Source organism: Monopterus albus, unplaced genomic scaffold, assembly GCF_001952655.1.
Source record: "Monopterus albus unplaced genomic scaffold, M_albus_1.0 scaffold2.1, whole genome shotgun sequence".
Lineage (NCBI taxonomy): Eukaryota > Metazoa > Chordata > Actinopteri > Synbranchiformes > Synbranchidae > Monopterus > Monopterus albus.
In genome coordinates this window covers 8711421-8729201 of record NW_018127882.1, presented here as the reverse complement: position 1 = coordinate 8729201, position 17781 = coordinate 8711421, and the positions used below count along the sequence as shown (strand labels likewise).

Here is a 17781-nt window from a genome sequence, read left to right as displayed (position 1 = left end):
GGTAATTTTAATGTTATATATTGTTGTGTTGATATACTGGATTGTATTAAATTGTAAGTTGTTCTTCAGGCTCACAGTTGTCTGTATATTAGACACTCCAAGCTAAGGCTAATGCAGTCTGATACAACAGTAATGCAGTAAGTCTTTCCTCACAACACTGATAATATTGTTTTTGTTCATACTGTTTTACAGAGGTGTTGATTCAACTTTATGATCATTTTGAGGCTACAGTTTGTCCTATTGTTGCATTGTATTGTGATATACAGAGAGGTGTTTAAAGTTTATTCTCATTGATATAATAAAAAATAGAAACACCTGTAAGTATAACACTATATAGCTCAACAGCATCACAAACATCAGCCTCCAAAATGATCATGCAGTTGAATCAACACTTCTTTAAGACATTTTGAACAACGGCTAAACATTATAACCTGCAGGGCTGTTCTGTTAGACTGCTTTAGTTTTAGCTAGTTGTACTTATTAATAATATGGTAACTGAGTGTATGTGTAACTGATGTAGTCAAATACTAGAAAAGGCATTTAAATAATTCAGACCAGCACCACCCTGTACAGCTTCTGAATATACCATACACTGGTTTAACACATTTAATAATTTAAGGTAGTAGCATTAACAAGCCAACACATGCAGCATGGTAGTAAGCACAATATATTTAATCCTTTTATGTGTTGCTGTCTTTATAGTCAGTGCCAGCCAGGTCACGTGATGCAGGTTAGAGTATAACCTAAACTATGTATTAACTGCATAGGCATTTTCATGCTGAACCATGACTGTATAAGGAAGTGAGGTGGAACAGTGGTGTGGACTGTTCTCTCAAAACATGTTTGAATCCTCTGGCTACCTTGGCCTTGCATAGACATGGTGGAGATGAGATGGTGGTAAAATGGAGATTGCCTTAGTCTGCACAACTGTGCCTTATTATGTAACAGTAAACACATGCAATATGAGGATGTTCTTTTCTAAGTGTGAAAGGCATGAATGTGTATTTTCAATATACTTCTGATGTGTACATCAGAAATCCTGCAAATATCGGCCCTGCAAATAAACTCACAGAACCAATAACCAAAATACAGTAGTATCCAAACCTTATTAGATGACTCCATAATTCAAGACAGATTCTGTCCTCTAAAAGGTCTGAGTGTTGCTTTTCTTCTCTGGTAAAATGCTAAAAGGATTATAATATAGTACATACACTCCCAAAACATTTAAATCTGACAATATATTCTTGAGTATATTATTATTTTTTTATGGATTTCATGCCCAATGTTTATAGCAGTAACACTTAATCAGCTGTGCTTCAGTTCCACCCCTGCATTTCCTCATGTAGTGAGATAGAGAACTAGTGAGGAGGCTGAGGTTTTGTTTCCACTCTGCCTGCAGCAGCAGCAGTTGGCCGCCTGTGTGGCGCTGTCCACACTCATGGTGCTGAAACCAGCTGCTAGGCTCACCCCCTCCCCTCGTTCTCTCACAATGCTTCTCTATATCTCCCTCTGTTGTCCTCTGCCATTTAGAGCAAATGACTACTGCACATACTACACAGTTGCTGCCACAGTTGCTACTAATAGTAACTGTGGCATATTTCATAGTAATTTGCATATGTTGTAAGGGACAATTTTACTATTTGCATTGAATGTAGATGTTTTAAGCTTTATTTTTTATCTTATGTCAGTGTCGTGCCTGTTGCGAGTGAAGGGATGCTGTACTGCATTTTTTTTTAAATGTATTTTATTTTATTTTTAGTGATGATCGTGCGCCTATGTATTATGTAGATTTAACACCAAGTAATTGGCGCCTAAAATGTACAGTTGGTGGGCAGAATTGGGGTAAATGCTGTGTATGTGTGTGTGTGTGTGTGTGGGTGGGTGGGTGAGAGAGAGAGAGAGAATGAGAGAGATGTAAATGGTACTAAGTGCCTGCCTGCACCATCTGCGCTCCCCCTCCCTTTTCATTTGCTCTACAGACCTACATACGGGTATTTTACGTTGGCTGCTGACAGAATTATTTCTCTGAGGCTTCTGGAGAGCTGTGAAAATGTAATGACGTATGCAGGCTGCACTGGCTTTCTCTGGCCACAGGAAGGCAACGACGAGCCTTGCCAGCCACAAAGGCATGTACAAGCCTGCAGGTACATGCAGACAAGATGATAAAGGGATTGCAGAGTATTATGAGAGTGACCATATACTGATCAGTCTTTCACTTACATATAGGACACTGTACTTTGTCATCTCTTGTCTACAGATTAATTATTAATAATGAATGCATCACATACTCTTTATATTTACATGTATTGTCCTTAAATACACGTTTTTAAAACGCTGCAGGTGATGAGGAGACTCTTAAAAGTAACTAATCATATGTCATATTACAGAGTCATTATAACCTTGGTTGTGTTTCTGTGGATTATAGTTTTACGTCACTGTTGTGTAGATGTACAGTGGTGCCGTGATTGGTGGAAATGGGCATACATTGTCCGCCAATGACATCCAGAGTTGTACAAAGAGATCTACTCTCTCTCACCGAGTAGCTTCAGCGTCGTAGCCATTACAATGTTCTGCACAGGAGGGGAGGGATATGCAGACACAAAGCATGACTGTCACTGTATATAAGGACGCATCTACATCGGATTTTAGACGAAATCAATTAAGACGTTGGGACTGGAGTGAAAAGATATGGGATTTTTGGAACGAGGAATAATGTGGAACAAACTGCCTGTATGGCAGGTTTATTCTTGGTGGTGTCACTTCTTTCTCTTGTGGAATACAATAGACGGACAGACTCGCTACAGCATCCCAGAGGAACTGAAACAGGGTTCTGTGGTAGGAAATTTAGCCAAAGATTTGGGTTTGGTTGTGTCTGAACTGTATCGACGTAAATTGCGGATAACCTCTGAAGCTGGTAAGCAGTATTTTAATATAGACTTGGGAAAGGGAGAACTGGTGGTGATAGACAGGATAGATAGAGAGGAACTGTGCGGACAAAGACCGTCATGTTTGTTGCCTTTAGAACTAGTTGTAGATGATCCCCTGCAGCTGCATAGAGTCGAAATTGAAATACAGGACACCAATGATAATTATCCTCGTTTCCTTACTAAAGAGAAAGTCGTTAAAATTGCAGAGCTGGTAAATCCAGGCGCGCGATTTCCTTTAGAAAGTGCACAGGATCTAGATGTTGGCATTAATTCTGTACGTTCTTATCTCATAAGCAAAAATGACAATTTCAAATTGACTGTTAAAAACCACAAGGATGGAAGGAAGATTCCAGAACTGGTCCTTGAAAAACCTCTTGATCGAGAGAAGCTGCCTGTACACAATCTTATCCTCACAGCTGTAGATGGCGGAGATCCGGTGCGCTCAGGTACATCTGAAATTACAGTAATAGTAATTGATATTAATGATAACGCGCCACAGTTCGAGAGACAGGTATATGAGGCTAATGTCAGCGAAAAAGCAACACCTGGAACTGAAATATTGCATGTTAAAGCTACAGATGCAGACGAAGGATTAAATGGAGAAGTTGAGTATTTTTTTGCAGAGCAAACTACAGATCTGATTTTAACATTATTTGAAATTGAACCCTCTACTGGAGCTATTGTTGTCAAAGGAGCTCTGGACCATGAAACGAACTATTTACATAGATTTGACATAACTGCTAAAGACAAAGGTAATCCTGAGATGGATGGGCACTGTGGCGTCGAGATTAAAATCGTAGACATTAACGACAATATTCCTGAAATATTTGTTACGTCTCTAACAACACCTGTTGCAGAAGATTCTGCTACTGGAACAGTTATTGCATTACTGAATGCAAAAGATTCCGATTCTGGTGATAATGGTAAGGTTACGCTGAGGGTGTCTTCCGAATGTCCCTTCAAGTTAAGTCCATCTGTCTCTAATCACTACTCATTAGTGACAAATGGTCACCTTGACCGTGAAAAACATAGCCAGTATAGTGTCAAGATAACAGCTACTGACTCTGGAAAACCCCCACTATCGAGTGAAAAAATAATACTTGTTGAGTTATTAGATATAAATGATAACCCACCAGTTTTCTCCCAACCCTTTTATGTAGTTTATGTAAAAGAAAACTACGCTCCTGGAAACATTTTGTGCTCACTGTCGGCAACAGATGCTGATTTGGGTGACAACGGGAAGATTTCTTACTCTATACTGGACTCTAAAGTGCAGGACGTGTCTGTCTCGTCTTACGTTTACATTAACTCAGATAACGGCAGCATCTACAGCATGCACTCGTTTGACTATGAGAAGCTGAAGGTGTTTCAGATTCAGGTTCAGGCAAAGGACCAGGGCTCTCCGTCTCTCAGCAGCAACGCCACAGTCCATGTTTTTATCCTGGACCAGAACGACAATGCCCCCACTGTTATTTACCCCTCCTCCGCTGCCCTGGGCTCCCTCTCTCATCAGAGGATGCCCCGCTCCGCTAAAGCGGGTCACCTGGTCACTAAGGTGACGGCCGTGGACGCTGACTCGGGCCACAACGCCTGGGTCTCCTACAAAGTGGCGGAGGCCACAGACGCCTCTCTGTTCACTGTCAACCTGTACACAGGGGAGGTGAGGACTAAACGTCCTGTGTCCGAGCAGGACGACTCCTCCCAGAGGCTGCTTATAGAGATCAAAGACGACGGGGAACCGGTCCAGTCCGCCACCATCACGGTGTCCATCCTGCTGGAGGACGGTCTCCATGAGCCCATCTTAGACCTCCGACAGAAAGTGGTCGAGCCCAGCAAGAAAACTGGGAGAATCACCCTTTATCTGATTCTGTCTCTGGCCTCGGTGTCCGTGCTGTCGCTGCTGACTTTTCTCATCTTAGCAGTTAAATGCATCAGGAGCAGCAGAAGCAGCGGAAGCTGCTGCATGAGACGGAGCGACTGTGATGATTACAAGAACCCCAACAGAAACCTGCAGATTCAGCTCAACACCGACGGACCTATAAAGTACGTGGAGGTCCTGGGAGGAGACATGTTGTCTCAGAGTCAGTCCTTCAGGTCCTGTATGTCTCCAATGTCAGAGTACAGTGATTTCACTTTGATCAAGCCCAGCAGCACCACTGACTTTAAGGAGGTCATCAGTGTCCTGGATGCGTCTTTACCCGACAGCACCTGGACCTTTGAGAGCCAGCAGGTGAGCTGAGAGTGAAATAATCTTTAATCTGCATATTACCATACAGAAGTCTTTTCATTAATTATGTCTTCATGTCTATCTGTTTTAGAGCGGTTTCATAACATCAATGGGATGTTATAAAACTTTTTTTTCATAGCCTGTCTTATCAACCCATTTACCACTTAACATTTTCACTTGCAATGCTTCCGTATTCTTCACAAACAGGCTATATATCAACATATTTAAAATGAAAGAATGTTGAATTTATTGGCGTAGATTAATTTTATTGCATGTGTAGGATTTTGACATACATTAGGATTACAATGATCACACACTCCTTCTGCACACGTCACATTTTCAGACTGACTTTTGTTGCTGTTTTACTTTGACTGTGTTTCATATTTATACATCCTGCAGTATTGATGTGAATATAATTATAGATTTTATAGCTTGGTTCAATATGCATTGCGTTAAAATAATAACCATTAAAAAACATTTTTAAAAAGTGATTTTACGTCATTGCTCATTTTAAGGAGCACCTCGTTGTGGCAGACGCGCTGAGCCTTAACAGTTTTGCTTGATGCTACTGGATGTAGGGTAGATGCTGTGCACCAATGGCATTAAGAATTGTACAAAGAGATCTACCCCCCCCCCCACCCCCCCTCGCCCCTGTAGCCAGTATAATGTTTTTGGAACAAGGTTCTGTGGTAGGAAATCTAGCTAAAGATCTTGGTTTGGGGCTGTCTGAGATTTTTGACCGTAAGCTGCGAGTCGCCTCTGAGGCTGGTAAGCAGTATTTCAGCGTGGATGCGGGGAAGGGCGAGTTGGTGGTGAATGACAGAATAGACAGAGAGGCTCTGTGTGGACAAAGCGCCAGCTGTGTGTTGCCTCTGCAGGTTGTTGTTGAAGACCCATTACAACTATTTCGTGTTGAGGTTGAAATACAGGACATTAATGATAACGCACCTAGATTTCCATCAAATGATATCACATTAGAGGTTGCGGAATCCATGGGTTTGGGAGTTCGCTTTCCCTTAGAAAGCGCCATAGACCCAGATGTTGGAAGTAATTCATTGAAATCATACACTCTCAGTAAAGATGAATGTTTTAGTATTAGAGCTAAGGAGGTTGCAGGTGGAAGGAAAGTCCCCGAACTGGTTTTAGCAAAACCTTTAGACAGAGAGAAAAACGCTGTGCACAAGCTTTTATTGACAGCGTTCGATGGGGGCAATCCAGTAAGATCGGGGACCGCTCAGCTGTCAATTAGTGTCCTTGACACCAACGATAATGTCCCAACTTTTGAGAAAACATTGTATAAAGTTTCTATTAGTGAAACTGCTAAAGAAGGTGCATTAATAGTGCAAACAAAAGCGACAGACATGGACGATGGTCAAAATGGTGAAATCGAATATTCATTTGGAGCGCACACATCAGATACTGTACTCTCAGTTTTTAGTATTGATCATATATCAGGAACAATATTTCTTAAAGGAAAGCTAGATTTTGAAACAACTGCGAATTACGAATTAGACATAAGTGCAAAAGATAGAGGCAGTCCTAGAATGGAAGGGCATTGTACTGTGCATGTTGAAGTTTTAGATGTTAATGATAATGCCCCAGACATAATACTCACCTCTCATCCAAAGCCAGTGCGCGAGGACTCACCTAATGGCACTGTAGTAGCTTTGCTCAGCGCACGAGACCTTGACTCGGGGGATAACGGTAAAGTAACATTACATCTCCCCAAAAAATCTCAGTTTGCCCTAAAACCATCGTTTTCTCACAATTACGCACTGGTTACCAATGGTCCTTTAGATCGAGAAAATGCCTCTGATTATATCATTGAGATAACAGCCACTGATTCAGGTGCTCCTCCTCTGTCCAGTAAGAAAACTATACCTGTCACCATCACTGATGTCAATGACAACCCTCCTGTATTCACTCAGCCCTCCTATATTGTGTATTTAAAAGAGAATGGAGTACCAGGCTCCATACTGTACTCAGTATCAGCATCTGACCTGGATTCTGGAGAAAACGCCAAAGTCTCTTACTCTATACTGGACTCTAAAGTGCAGGACGTGTCTGTCTCGTCTTACGTTTACATTAACTCAGATAACGGCAGCATCTACAGCATGCACTCGTTTGACTATGAGAAGCTGAAGGTGTTTCAGATTCAGGTTCAGGCAAAGGACCAGGGCTCTCCGTCTCTCAGCAGCAACGCCACAGTCCATGTTTTTATCCTGGACCAGAACGACAATGCCCCCACTGTTATTTATCCCTCCTCCGCTGCCCTGGGCTCCCTCTCTCATCAGAGGATGCCCCGCTCCGCTAAAGCAGGTCACCTGGTCACTAAGGTGACGGCCGTGGACGCTGACTCGGGCCACAACGCCTGGGTCTCCTACAAAGTGGCGGAGGCCACAGACGCCTCTCTGTTCACTGTCAACCTGTACACAGGGGAGGTGAGGACTAAACGTCCTGTGTCCGAGCAGGACGACTCCTCCCAGAGGCTGCTTATAGAGATCAAAGACGACGGGGAACCGGTCCAGTCCGCCACCATCACGGTGTCCATCCTGCTGGAGGACGGTCTCCATGAGCCCATCTTAGACCTCCGACAGAAAGTGGTCGAGCCCAGCAAGAAAACTGGGAGAATCACCCTTTATCTGATTCTGTCTCTGGCCTCGGTGTCCGTGCTGTCGCTGCTGACTTTTCTCATCTTAGCAGTTAAATGCATCAGGAGCAGCAGAAGCAGCGGAAGCTGCTGCATGAGACGGAGCGACTGTGATGATTACAAGAACCCCAACAGAAACCTGCAGATTCAGCTCAACACCGACGGACCTATAAAGTACGTGGAGGTCCTGGGAGGAGACATGTTGTCTCAGAGTCAGTCCTTCAGGTCCTGTATGTCTCCAATGTCAGAGTACAGTGATTTCACTTTGATCAAGCCCAGCAGCACCACTGACTTTAAGGAGGTCATCAGTGTCCTGGATGCGTCTTTACCCGACAGCACCTGGACCTTTGAGAGCCAGCAGGTGAGCAGAAAACAACCACTGATAGCAGAGTTAACTGGTCGTTTTGTCTGTGAAAGGTAGGGTATATACTATGTCGACTGGTCTGCCCGTCTGCTCCCTATTTATTTATTTATTTATTTATGTTGTCTATTAATGTCAGTATATATTGTTTTCATTACAACTTTTCATAATGTTATTAGCTAAATTAAATTTTAATTTACTGGAATGCAATTAATGTGCAACAAACAAGTCCAGAAACGGTTAAAAGAATTCTCAACAGCAGGCAGTAATAAAGTGCATTTGCACAATTCAGCACCATGAGCGCGGACAGCGACCAGACAGGCTGACACTCATGTGATGCTGGGACAGTGAGAGTTTACTCTCTTTGGAGTTTTTATTGAAAGGAGAAAGCAGTTGAATATATTCCTTGTGTTTCCGTGTTATTTTCTATGATGCAAATTGTACATATATATTTTTTGAGAGGCTGACTGCAAAGTGGTTTCATTTATTTGTGTCTGACAACAAGGTTTCATCATATTTTTGACTTTTAGTTAGATTTGTCATAATCATCCCAGATTAAACCACAGAAAGACAATAGACCCTTCCACTTTAAGTGTGTTGATCAGTTTCCCTCTCATTGGATGATAAACATGGCTGCTGTGGACCAATAGGATTGAGAACTGTACAAAGCAATCTAGTCCCTGCCCCCTGCAGCCTGGCGCTGTAACACCGACAATGCAATGAGCTCGAGGAGAGGCAGCAGATAGGTCTCCTTTTCTAAGATGTAAAAAATATTCATTTTATCTTACAGCCATGAATTATGGTAATTTGTCTTTGGGACTATTTCCTACAGTCATGGATTCCAGAATTGTTATGAACAAGATCTCGATTGGATGTAATGTCTTATAGCGGACCAAGGATGACAAAGAGAATAGGATATCGAAATTGGAGATGGCAGGCGCTTTGGTGGCATCATTTCTTTCTCTTGTGGAGTACAATAGACGGACAGACTCGTTACAGCATCCCAGAGGAACTAAAACAGGGCTCTGTGGTTGGAAATCTAGCTAAAGATCTTGGTTTGGGGCTGTCTGAGATTTTTGACCGTAAGCTGCGAGTCGCCTCTGAGGCTGGTAAGCAGTATTTCAGCGTGGATGCGGGGAAGGGCGAGTTGGTGGTGAATGACCGAATAGACAGAGAGGCTCTGTGTGGACAAAGCGCCAGCTGTGTGTTGCCACTGCAGGTTGTTGTTGAAAATCCTTTGCAGTCGCATCGAATTGAAGTGGAAATAAGAGACATAAATGACAATTCTCCTAGCTTTGTTACTCCAGAGAATCACCTTAAAATACCAGAATCTGTTGCGCTTGGCAAACGTTTTCCTCTCGAAAATGCTGCTGACCCTGACGTTGGAAGCAATTCTTTGAAAACCTACTCTCTAAGCAAAAACGAATATTTTTCTCTGAAATTTAAAGACATTAAAAATGGTAAAGCTGTCCCAGAGTTGGTGTTAGAGAAGCCACTGGACCGAGAAACGAATGCTCTCCATCAGCTGCTACTGACAGCATTGGATGGAGGAACCCCTGTCAGATCGGGGACCTGTAAAATCACCATTACTGTGCTTGATAATAACGACAATTTTCCGATATTCAGCGAAAATGAGTACAAAGTTTCTTTGAAGGAGAACAGCACCAAAGGAACTTCTGTAATAAAACTTAAAGCTACTGATGCTGACGATGGTTTTAATGGTGACGTTAAATATTCGTTTGGGTCCCGCACGCCGGACTTTGTTTTATCAACATTTGAAATCAATGATGTTTCAGGAGAAATCGTTTTACAAGGAACGTTAGATTATGAAATTTCTAAATCATACCTTATCGATATAACTGCTAAAGACAAAGGTGTCCCTGAAATGGAGGGCCACTGTCGTGTGCAGCTGGATGTAGAGGACATAAATGATAACGCTCCAGAAATTGTCCTCACTTCAAAACCCAGTCCTGTACGTGAGGACGCACCAAGCGGCACAGTGGTGGCTTTGATCAGCGCACGGGATCTTGACTCGGGGGATAACGGTAAAGTGACGTTGCAGCTTTCCAAACCTTCTCCTTTCACTCTGAAACCTTCTTTTTCTAATAATTATGAACTAGTTACCAGTGGTCCTTTAGATAGAGAGAGCTGCTCAGACTATAACATTGAGATAACAGCCACTGATTCAGGTGCTCCTCCTCTGTCCAGTAAGAAAACTATACCTGTGACCATCACTGATGTCAATGACAACCCTCCTGTATTCACTCAGCCCTCCTATATTGTGTATTTAAAAGAGAATGGAGTACCAGGCTCCATACTGTACTCAGTATCAGCATCTGACCTGGATTCTGGAGAAAACGCCAAAGTCTCTTACTCTATACTGGACTCTAAAGTGCAGGACGTGTCTGTCTCGTCTTACGTTTACATTAACTCAGATAACGGCAGCATCTACAGCATGCACTCGTTTGACTATGAGAAGCTGAAGGTGTTTCAGATTCAGGTTCAGGCAAAGGACCAGGGCTCTCCGTCTCTCAGCAGCAACGCCACAGTCCATGTTTTTATCCTGGACCAGAACGACAATGCCCCCACTGTTATTTATCCCTCCTCCGCTGCCCTGGGCTCGCCTCTCTGTTCACTGTCAACCTGTACACAGGGGAGGTGAGGACTAAACGTCCTGTGTCCGAGCAGGACGACTCCTCCCAGAGGCTGCTTATAGAGATCAAAGACGATGGGGAACCGGTCCAGTCCGCCACCGTCACGGTGTCCATCCTGCTGGAGGACGGTCTCCATGAGCCCATCTTAGACCTCCGACAGAAAGTGGTCGAGCCCAGCAAGAAAACTGGGAGAATCACCCTTTATCTGATTCTGTCTCTGGCCTCGGTGTCCGTGCTGTCGCTGCTGACTTTTCTCATCTTAGCAGTTAAATGCATCAGGAGCAGCAGAAGCAGCGGAAGCTGCTGCATGAGACGGAGCGACTGTGATGATTACAAGAACCCCAACAGAAACCTGCAGATTCAGCTCAACACCGACGGACCTATAAAGTACGTGGAGGTCCTGGGAGGAGACATGTTGTCTCAGAGTCAGTCCTTCAGGTCCTGTATGTCTCCAATGTCAGAGTACAGTGATTTCACTTTGATCAAGCCCAGCAGCACCACTGACTTTAAGGAGGTCATCAGTGTCCTGGATGCGTCTTTACCCGACAGCACCTGGACCTTTGAGAGCCAGCAGGTGAGCTGAGAGTGAAATAATCTTTAATCTGCATATTACCATACAGAAGTCTTTTCATTAATTATGTCTTCATGTCTATCTGCTTTAGAGCGGTTTCATAACATCAATGGGATCTTGTAAAACCTTTCTTTCATAGCCTGTCTTATCAACCCATTTACCACTTAACATTTTCACTTGCAATGCTTCCGTATTCTTCACAAACAGGCTATATATCAACATATTTAAAATGAAAGAATGTTGAATTTATTGGCGTAGATTAATTTTATTGCATGTGTAGGATTTTGACATACATTAGGATTACAATGATCACACACTCCTTCTGCACACGTCACATTTTCAGACTGACTTTTGTTGCTGTTTTACTTTGACTGTGTTTCATATTTATACATCCTGCAGTATTGATGTGAATATAATTATAGATTTTATAGCTTGGTTCAATATGCATTGCGTTAAAATAATAACCATTAAAAAACATTTTTAAAAAGTGATTTTACGTCATTGCTCATTTTAAGGAGCACCTCGTTGTGGCAGACGCGCTGAGCCTTAACAGTTTTGCTTGATGCTACTGGATGTAGGGTAGATGCTGTGCACCAATAGCATTAAGAATTGTACAAAGAGATCTACTCCCTCCCCCATCCACCCTCGCCACTGTAGCCAGTATAATGTTTCCAGCTCGAGATGAGAGCAGGACGTGGTTAAATACTCAGATTAGTCAATATACCTTTAATCTACATCTCACGATGTTTAAATATGGATGTATTTGGGATACGGCAAGATTATTGTTGATGGTGTTTCACATTGACTTCTATATTCTAAAAGTAAATGTAATGAAGAATAACGTTGACTTGTGACGGATCGGCGATGACAAAGAGAATAGGATGTCGGGACTGGAGATGGCAGGCGCTTTGGTGGCATCGTTTCTTTCTCTTGTGGAGTACAATATATGGACAGAATCGTTACAGCATCCCAGAGGAATTGGAACAAGGTTCTGTGGTAGGAAATCTAGCTAAAGATCTTGGTTTGGGGCTGTCTGAGATTTTTGACCGTAAGCTGCGAGTCGCCTCTGAGGCTGGTAAGCAGTATTTCAGCGTGGATGCGGGGAAGGGCGAGTTGGTGGTGAATGACCGAATAGACAGAGAGGCTCTGTGTGGACAAAGCGCCAGCTGTGTGTTGCCACTGCAGGTTGTAATAGAAAATCCTTTACAGTTACACCGGATAGAAGTGGAAATAAGAGACGTAAATGACAATGCGCCTACTTTTCTCAAAAGCGAACATATAATAGAGATCGCTGAATCCACTATTGTGGGTGTGCGTTTTCCTTTAGAGAGTGCAGAGGATCCCGATGTTGGAATTAATGGATTAAAGTCGTACACCCTGAACAAAGATGACTGCTTTACTTTAAAAGTTAAAGAAATTGAAAATGGAAGGAAGATACCCGAATTGGTATTAAATAAATCATTAGATCGAGAGAAAAAAGCCACTCACAGTTTATTTCTTATTGCCATGGATGGAGGCAATCCTGTCAAGTCTGGAACCTCAAAAATAACTGTAAATGTGCTTGACAATAATGACAATGTACCGTTATTTGAAAATAACTTTTATAAAACTGCCATTCAAGAAAACAGTGCAAATGGCTCCTTTGTAATTGCAACAAAAGCCACTGACATAGATGAGGGTCCAAATGGAGAGATTGAATACTCGCTTGGCATACACACACCACCATCGGTGCTGTCATTGTTTCATATAGATGCTGTAACAGGAGATATATTTTTGAAACAACAACTGGACCACGAAAGTCAAGCCTCATATCGAATAGACATTAGTGCAAAAGACAAAGGTTTGCCAAGAATGGAGGGTCATTGCAGTGTGCAGGTGGACGTGTTAGACATAAATGATAACGCCCCAGAAATTGTGCTGACTTCAAAACCCAGTTCTGTGCCTGAAGACTCTCGTGTTGCGACGGTAGTGGCTTTGCTCAGCGTCCGTGATTTAGATACTGGTGATAATGGCAAAGTGACATTACAACTTCCAAAAGGTTCTCCCTTTGCTCTTAAACCATCATTTTCTAATAATTACGCGCTGGTTACCAGTGGTCCTTTAGATAGAGAGAGCTGGTCAGACTATAACATTGAGATAACAGCCACTGATTCAGGCGCTCCTCCTCTGTCCAGTAAGAAAACTATACCTGTCACCATCACTGATGTCAATGACAACCCTCCTGTATTCACTCAGCCCTCCTATATTGTGTATTTAAAAGAGAATGGAGTACCAGGCTCCATACTGTACTCAGTATCAGCATCTGACCTGGATTCTGGAGAAAACGCCAAAGTCTCTTACTCTATACTGGACTCTAAAGTGCAGGACGTGTCTGTCTCGTCTTACGTTTACATTAACTCAGATAACGGCAGCATCTACAGCATGCACTCGTTTGACTATGAGAAGCTGAAGGTGTTTCAGATTCAGGTTCAGGCAAAGGACCAGGGCTCTCCGTCTCTCAGCAGCAACGCCACAGTCCATGTTTTTATCCTGGACCAGAACGACAATGCCCCCACTGTTATTTATCCCTCCTCCGCTGCCCTGGGCTCCCTCTCTCATCAGAGGATGCCCCGCTCCGCTAAAGCAGGTCACCTGGTCACTAAGGTGACGGCCGTGGACGCTGACTCGGGCCATAACGCCTGGGTCTCCTACAAAGTGGCGGAGGCCACAGACGCCTCTCTGTTCACTGTCAACCTGTACACAGGGGAGGTGAGGACTAAACGTCCTGTGTCCGAGCAGGACGACTCCTCCCAGAGGCTGCTTATAGAGATCAAAGACGACGGGGAACCGGTCCAGTCCGCCACCATCACGGTGTCCATCCTGCTGGAGGACGGTCTCCATGAGCCCATCTTAGACCTCCGACAGAAAGTGGTCGAGCCCAGCAAGAAAACTGGGAGAATCACCCTTTATCTGATTCTGTCTCTGGCCTCGGTGTCCGTGCTGTCGCTGCTGACTTTTCTCATCTTAGCAGTTAAATGCATCAGGAACAGCAGAAGCAGCGGAAGCTGCTGCATGAGACGGAGCGACTGTGATGATTACAAGAACCCCAACAGAAACCTGCAGATTCAGCTCAACACCGACGGACCTATAAAGTACGTGGAGGTCCTGGGAGGAGACATGTTGTCTCAGAGTCAGTCCTTCAGGTCCTGTATGTCTCCAATGTCAGAGTACAGTGATTTCACTTTGATCAAGCCCAGCAGCACCACTGACTTTAAGGAGGTCATCAGTGTCCTGGATGCGTCTTTACCCGACAGCACCTGGACCTTTGAGAGCCAGCAGGTGAGCAGATACAATAAAATAACATATGCAGATTTGTAAGACAGTTGCCTATGAACAGGGTCCCCAAAGGAAACAAAACCTTTTCTTTTTGTGTCAAATTATTGACAAGGCATTTAAATAGATTGTCAACACTCTGGATGGTTTTTAACCTTGTTTACTCGATATGCTTGAAAAGAAAATATAATAATTATATAAATTATGTACAGATTAAAACTACCAATTTCACAAGCTAGCTTCTATAAAGTTCGTGGCACCGTGACACACAGAGCTTAATAGTGATTATCTTCTCCAGCTGAGAGTTTCAGCACCACAGGCAATAGTACACTTACTGTGTAATTTTATGTTGTAAACATTCTTAATATGTAGCTGATCTGTGAAGACATGTTGTTTTCGTGGTCCTTAAATAGAGCACACAAACAGCAGCTTTTTTTGGTTCTTCATTCAACATTTGTAGAACATAGTGTTGGCCTTCTGGTCATCCTTGCTCTTCGGTATCATATATTTTTAATATCACATATCATATATTTTCAATTGTTCAATCTGTATTTTTAGTTTAAAATATACTCAAGACATACTTTGCTCAATTCCTCAGTTCGACCCAGTCATCTTGGTCAACATATTTTGATTATAACATGGGGAGTATTTTCTGCTCAGGTACTCCCTGCCAAAAGGATTTTAAAGTTCTTCATCCTGTCTGCTATGTTTCCGATTCAGTGTCCCATTTTGATAGTCTCCCTCTATGCCTATATGAATGGCACTTCGTTTCAGCACCACAGAGGTGGACAGCGAAACTTTGAGGATTGTTTAAAACACAGAGCCAAACTGTTGTCGGTCTCTGCACAATGTCACTTTTTGATTCAAAACACAAAGTCAGTCTGTCTTTTCAATTGGTCAACTAATAAGAACGCAGGCAGTATTTGGATTTTGTAATCGGATTACATTTTATTGCATTAACAGTACTGGCTACATGTAACAGCATCCTGTACCGCATTTCATACACTCAAGCTGCTATGTGGCACATCATTTCAAGGGCAGCTGTGTCTTTAACAGCCTTCCTCACTTCCCTTCTTATTGGATGGTAGAAATGGATGTTGTGCACCAGTGAAATGTAAAAGTGTACAAAGAGATCTACTCCTTCCCCCTGCAGCTTCAGCACCGTAAGCACTTACACTGCAAGGAGCTGAATGAGAGCGAGTGATGTTCTTATCGAATTTATAAAAGAAATTTGTTTATTTTCTTTTCTGTGTGAAGTGATGATGGATCTTAGTTTTGGATTAATAATTTATGACAATGGATGGTAACTTTCTCCTTTTCGGTTATCCTTGTGGAAAATATTTCTAACAAAGCGGGGATGACAAAGAGAATAGGATACCGAGACTGGAGATGGCAGGCTCTGTGGTGGCATCATTTCTTTCTCTTGTGGAGTACAATAAACGGACAGACTCGTTACAGCATCCCAGAGGAACTAAGGCAGGGCTCTGTGGTTGGAAATTTAGCCAAAGATCTTGGTTTGGGACTAGCAGACATTTTTGACCACAACCTGCGTGTTGACTCTGAGGCTGGTAAGCAGTATTTCATTGTGGATGCGGGGAAGGGCGAGTTGGTGGTGAATGACAGAATAGACAGAGAGGCTCTGTGTGGACAAAGCGCCAGCTGTGTGTTGCCTCTGCAGGTTGTAACAGAGAATCCTCTACAGTTACACAGGATAGAGGTGGAGATACGGGATATAAACGACAATTCACCGATTTTTATAACAGAGGAGCGATCTTTAAAAATAGCAGAATCTACTACTACAGGCATACGCTTTCCTTTAGACACCGCGCAGGACCTAGACGCTGGGAGTAATTCAGTCAAATCTTATATTCTCAGTAAAAACGAGTGTTTTAGTTTGAAAATGAAAGAGCTGTCTGGTGACCGACAAGTTCCAGAATTGGTGTTAGATAAATCACTTGACAGAGAGAAACAAAGTGTACATCACTTATTACTAACAGCCTTGGATGGAGGTAATCCTGTCAAAACTGGAACCACAAAAATCACAATTACTGTACTCGACAATAACGACAATGTTCCGGTTTTCAAAAGGCCGCTGTATAACGTCACTGTGCATGAAAATAGTGCCCCTGGTTCTGTACTAGTCAAAGTTGAAGCAACTGACGCAGATGAGGGTGTTAACGGAGAGATTGAATACGTATTTGCAGAGCACACATCGTTGTTATTGTTGTCCACCTTTTATTTAAATTCAAGCACGGGCGAGCTGTCCTTAATAGGACAGTTAGATTATGAAACTAGTGCAACACACGAAATACGTATTACTGCTCAAGATAAAGGCATTCGAGATGGAGGGCCACTGTCGTGTGCAAATAGTGGTAATAGACATTAATGACAATGCACCAGAAATAGTTCTCACTTTAAAACCAAATCATTTACGCGAGGACGCACCGAGGGGCACAGTAGTGGCTTTAATCAGAGCGCGAGACCTTGACTCTGGCGATAATGCTAAAGTAACGTTAACGATTACGAAGGGGTCTCCCTTCAGCTTAAAACCCTCGTTTTCTAATAATTATGAACTAGTTACCAGTGGTCCTTTAGATAGAGAGAGCTGCTCAGACTATAACATTGAGATAACAGCCACTGATTCAGGTGCTCCTCCTCTGTCCAGTAAGAAAACTATACCTGTGACCATCACTGATGTCAATGACAACCCTCCTGTATTCACTCAGCCCTCCTATATTGTGTATTTAAAAGAGAATGGAGTACCAGGCTCCATACTGTACTCAGTATCAGCATCTGACCTGGATTCTGGAGAAAACGCCAAAGTCTCTTACTCTATACTGGACTCTAAAGTGCAGGACGTGTCTGTCTCGTCTTACGTTTACATTAACTCAGATAACGGCAGCATCTACAGCATGCACTCGTTTGACTATGAGAAGCTGAAGGTGTTTCAGATTCAGGTTCAGGCAAAGGACCAGGGCTCTCCGTCTCTCAGCAGCAACGCCACAGTCCATGTTTTTATCCTGGACCAGAACGACAATGCCCCCACTGTTATTTATCCCTCCTCCGCTGCCCTGGGCTC

General features: G+C 43.1%; 1 protein-coding gene and 1 pseudogene across 11 annotated transcripts in view; both read left to right on the top strand.

The window, feature by feature from the left end:
• The window catches only part of LOC109955936 (protocadherin gamma-A11-like), a 61446-nt gene that overhangs the window by 21503 nt on the left and 22162 nt on the right, over positions 1-17781 (top strand). Inside the window, exon 1 of one of the 11 annotated variants that reach the window (XM_020592594.1) lies at positions 15375-16380. The exons of 6 other annotated variants lie outside the window; for them this stretch is intronic. In XM_020592594.1, coding sequence (XP_020448250.1) covers positions 16003-16380 — 378 coding nt within the window. In that variant the 5' untranslated portion in view covers positions 15375-16002. Of the gene's footprint in view, positions 1-15374; positions 16381-17043; positions 17349-17781 lie in introns of those variants that run through there. 4 more of the 11 variants (XM_020592635.1, XM_020592604.1, XM_020592644.1 and 1 more) reach the window with 4 other exon arrangements.
• On the top strand, positions 8408-11643 carry LOC109956023 (protocadherin gamma-C5-like; annotated as a pseudogene).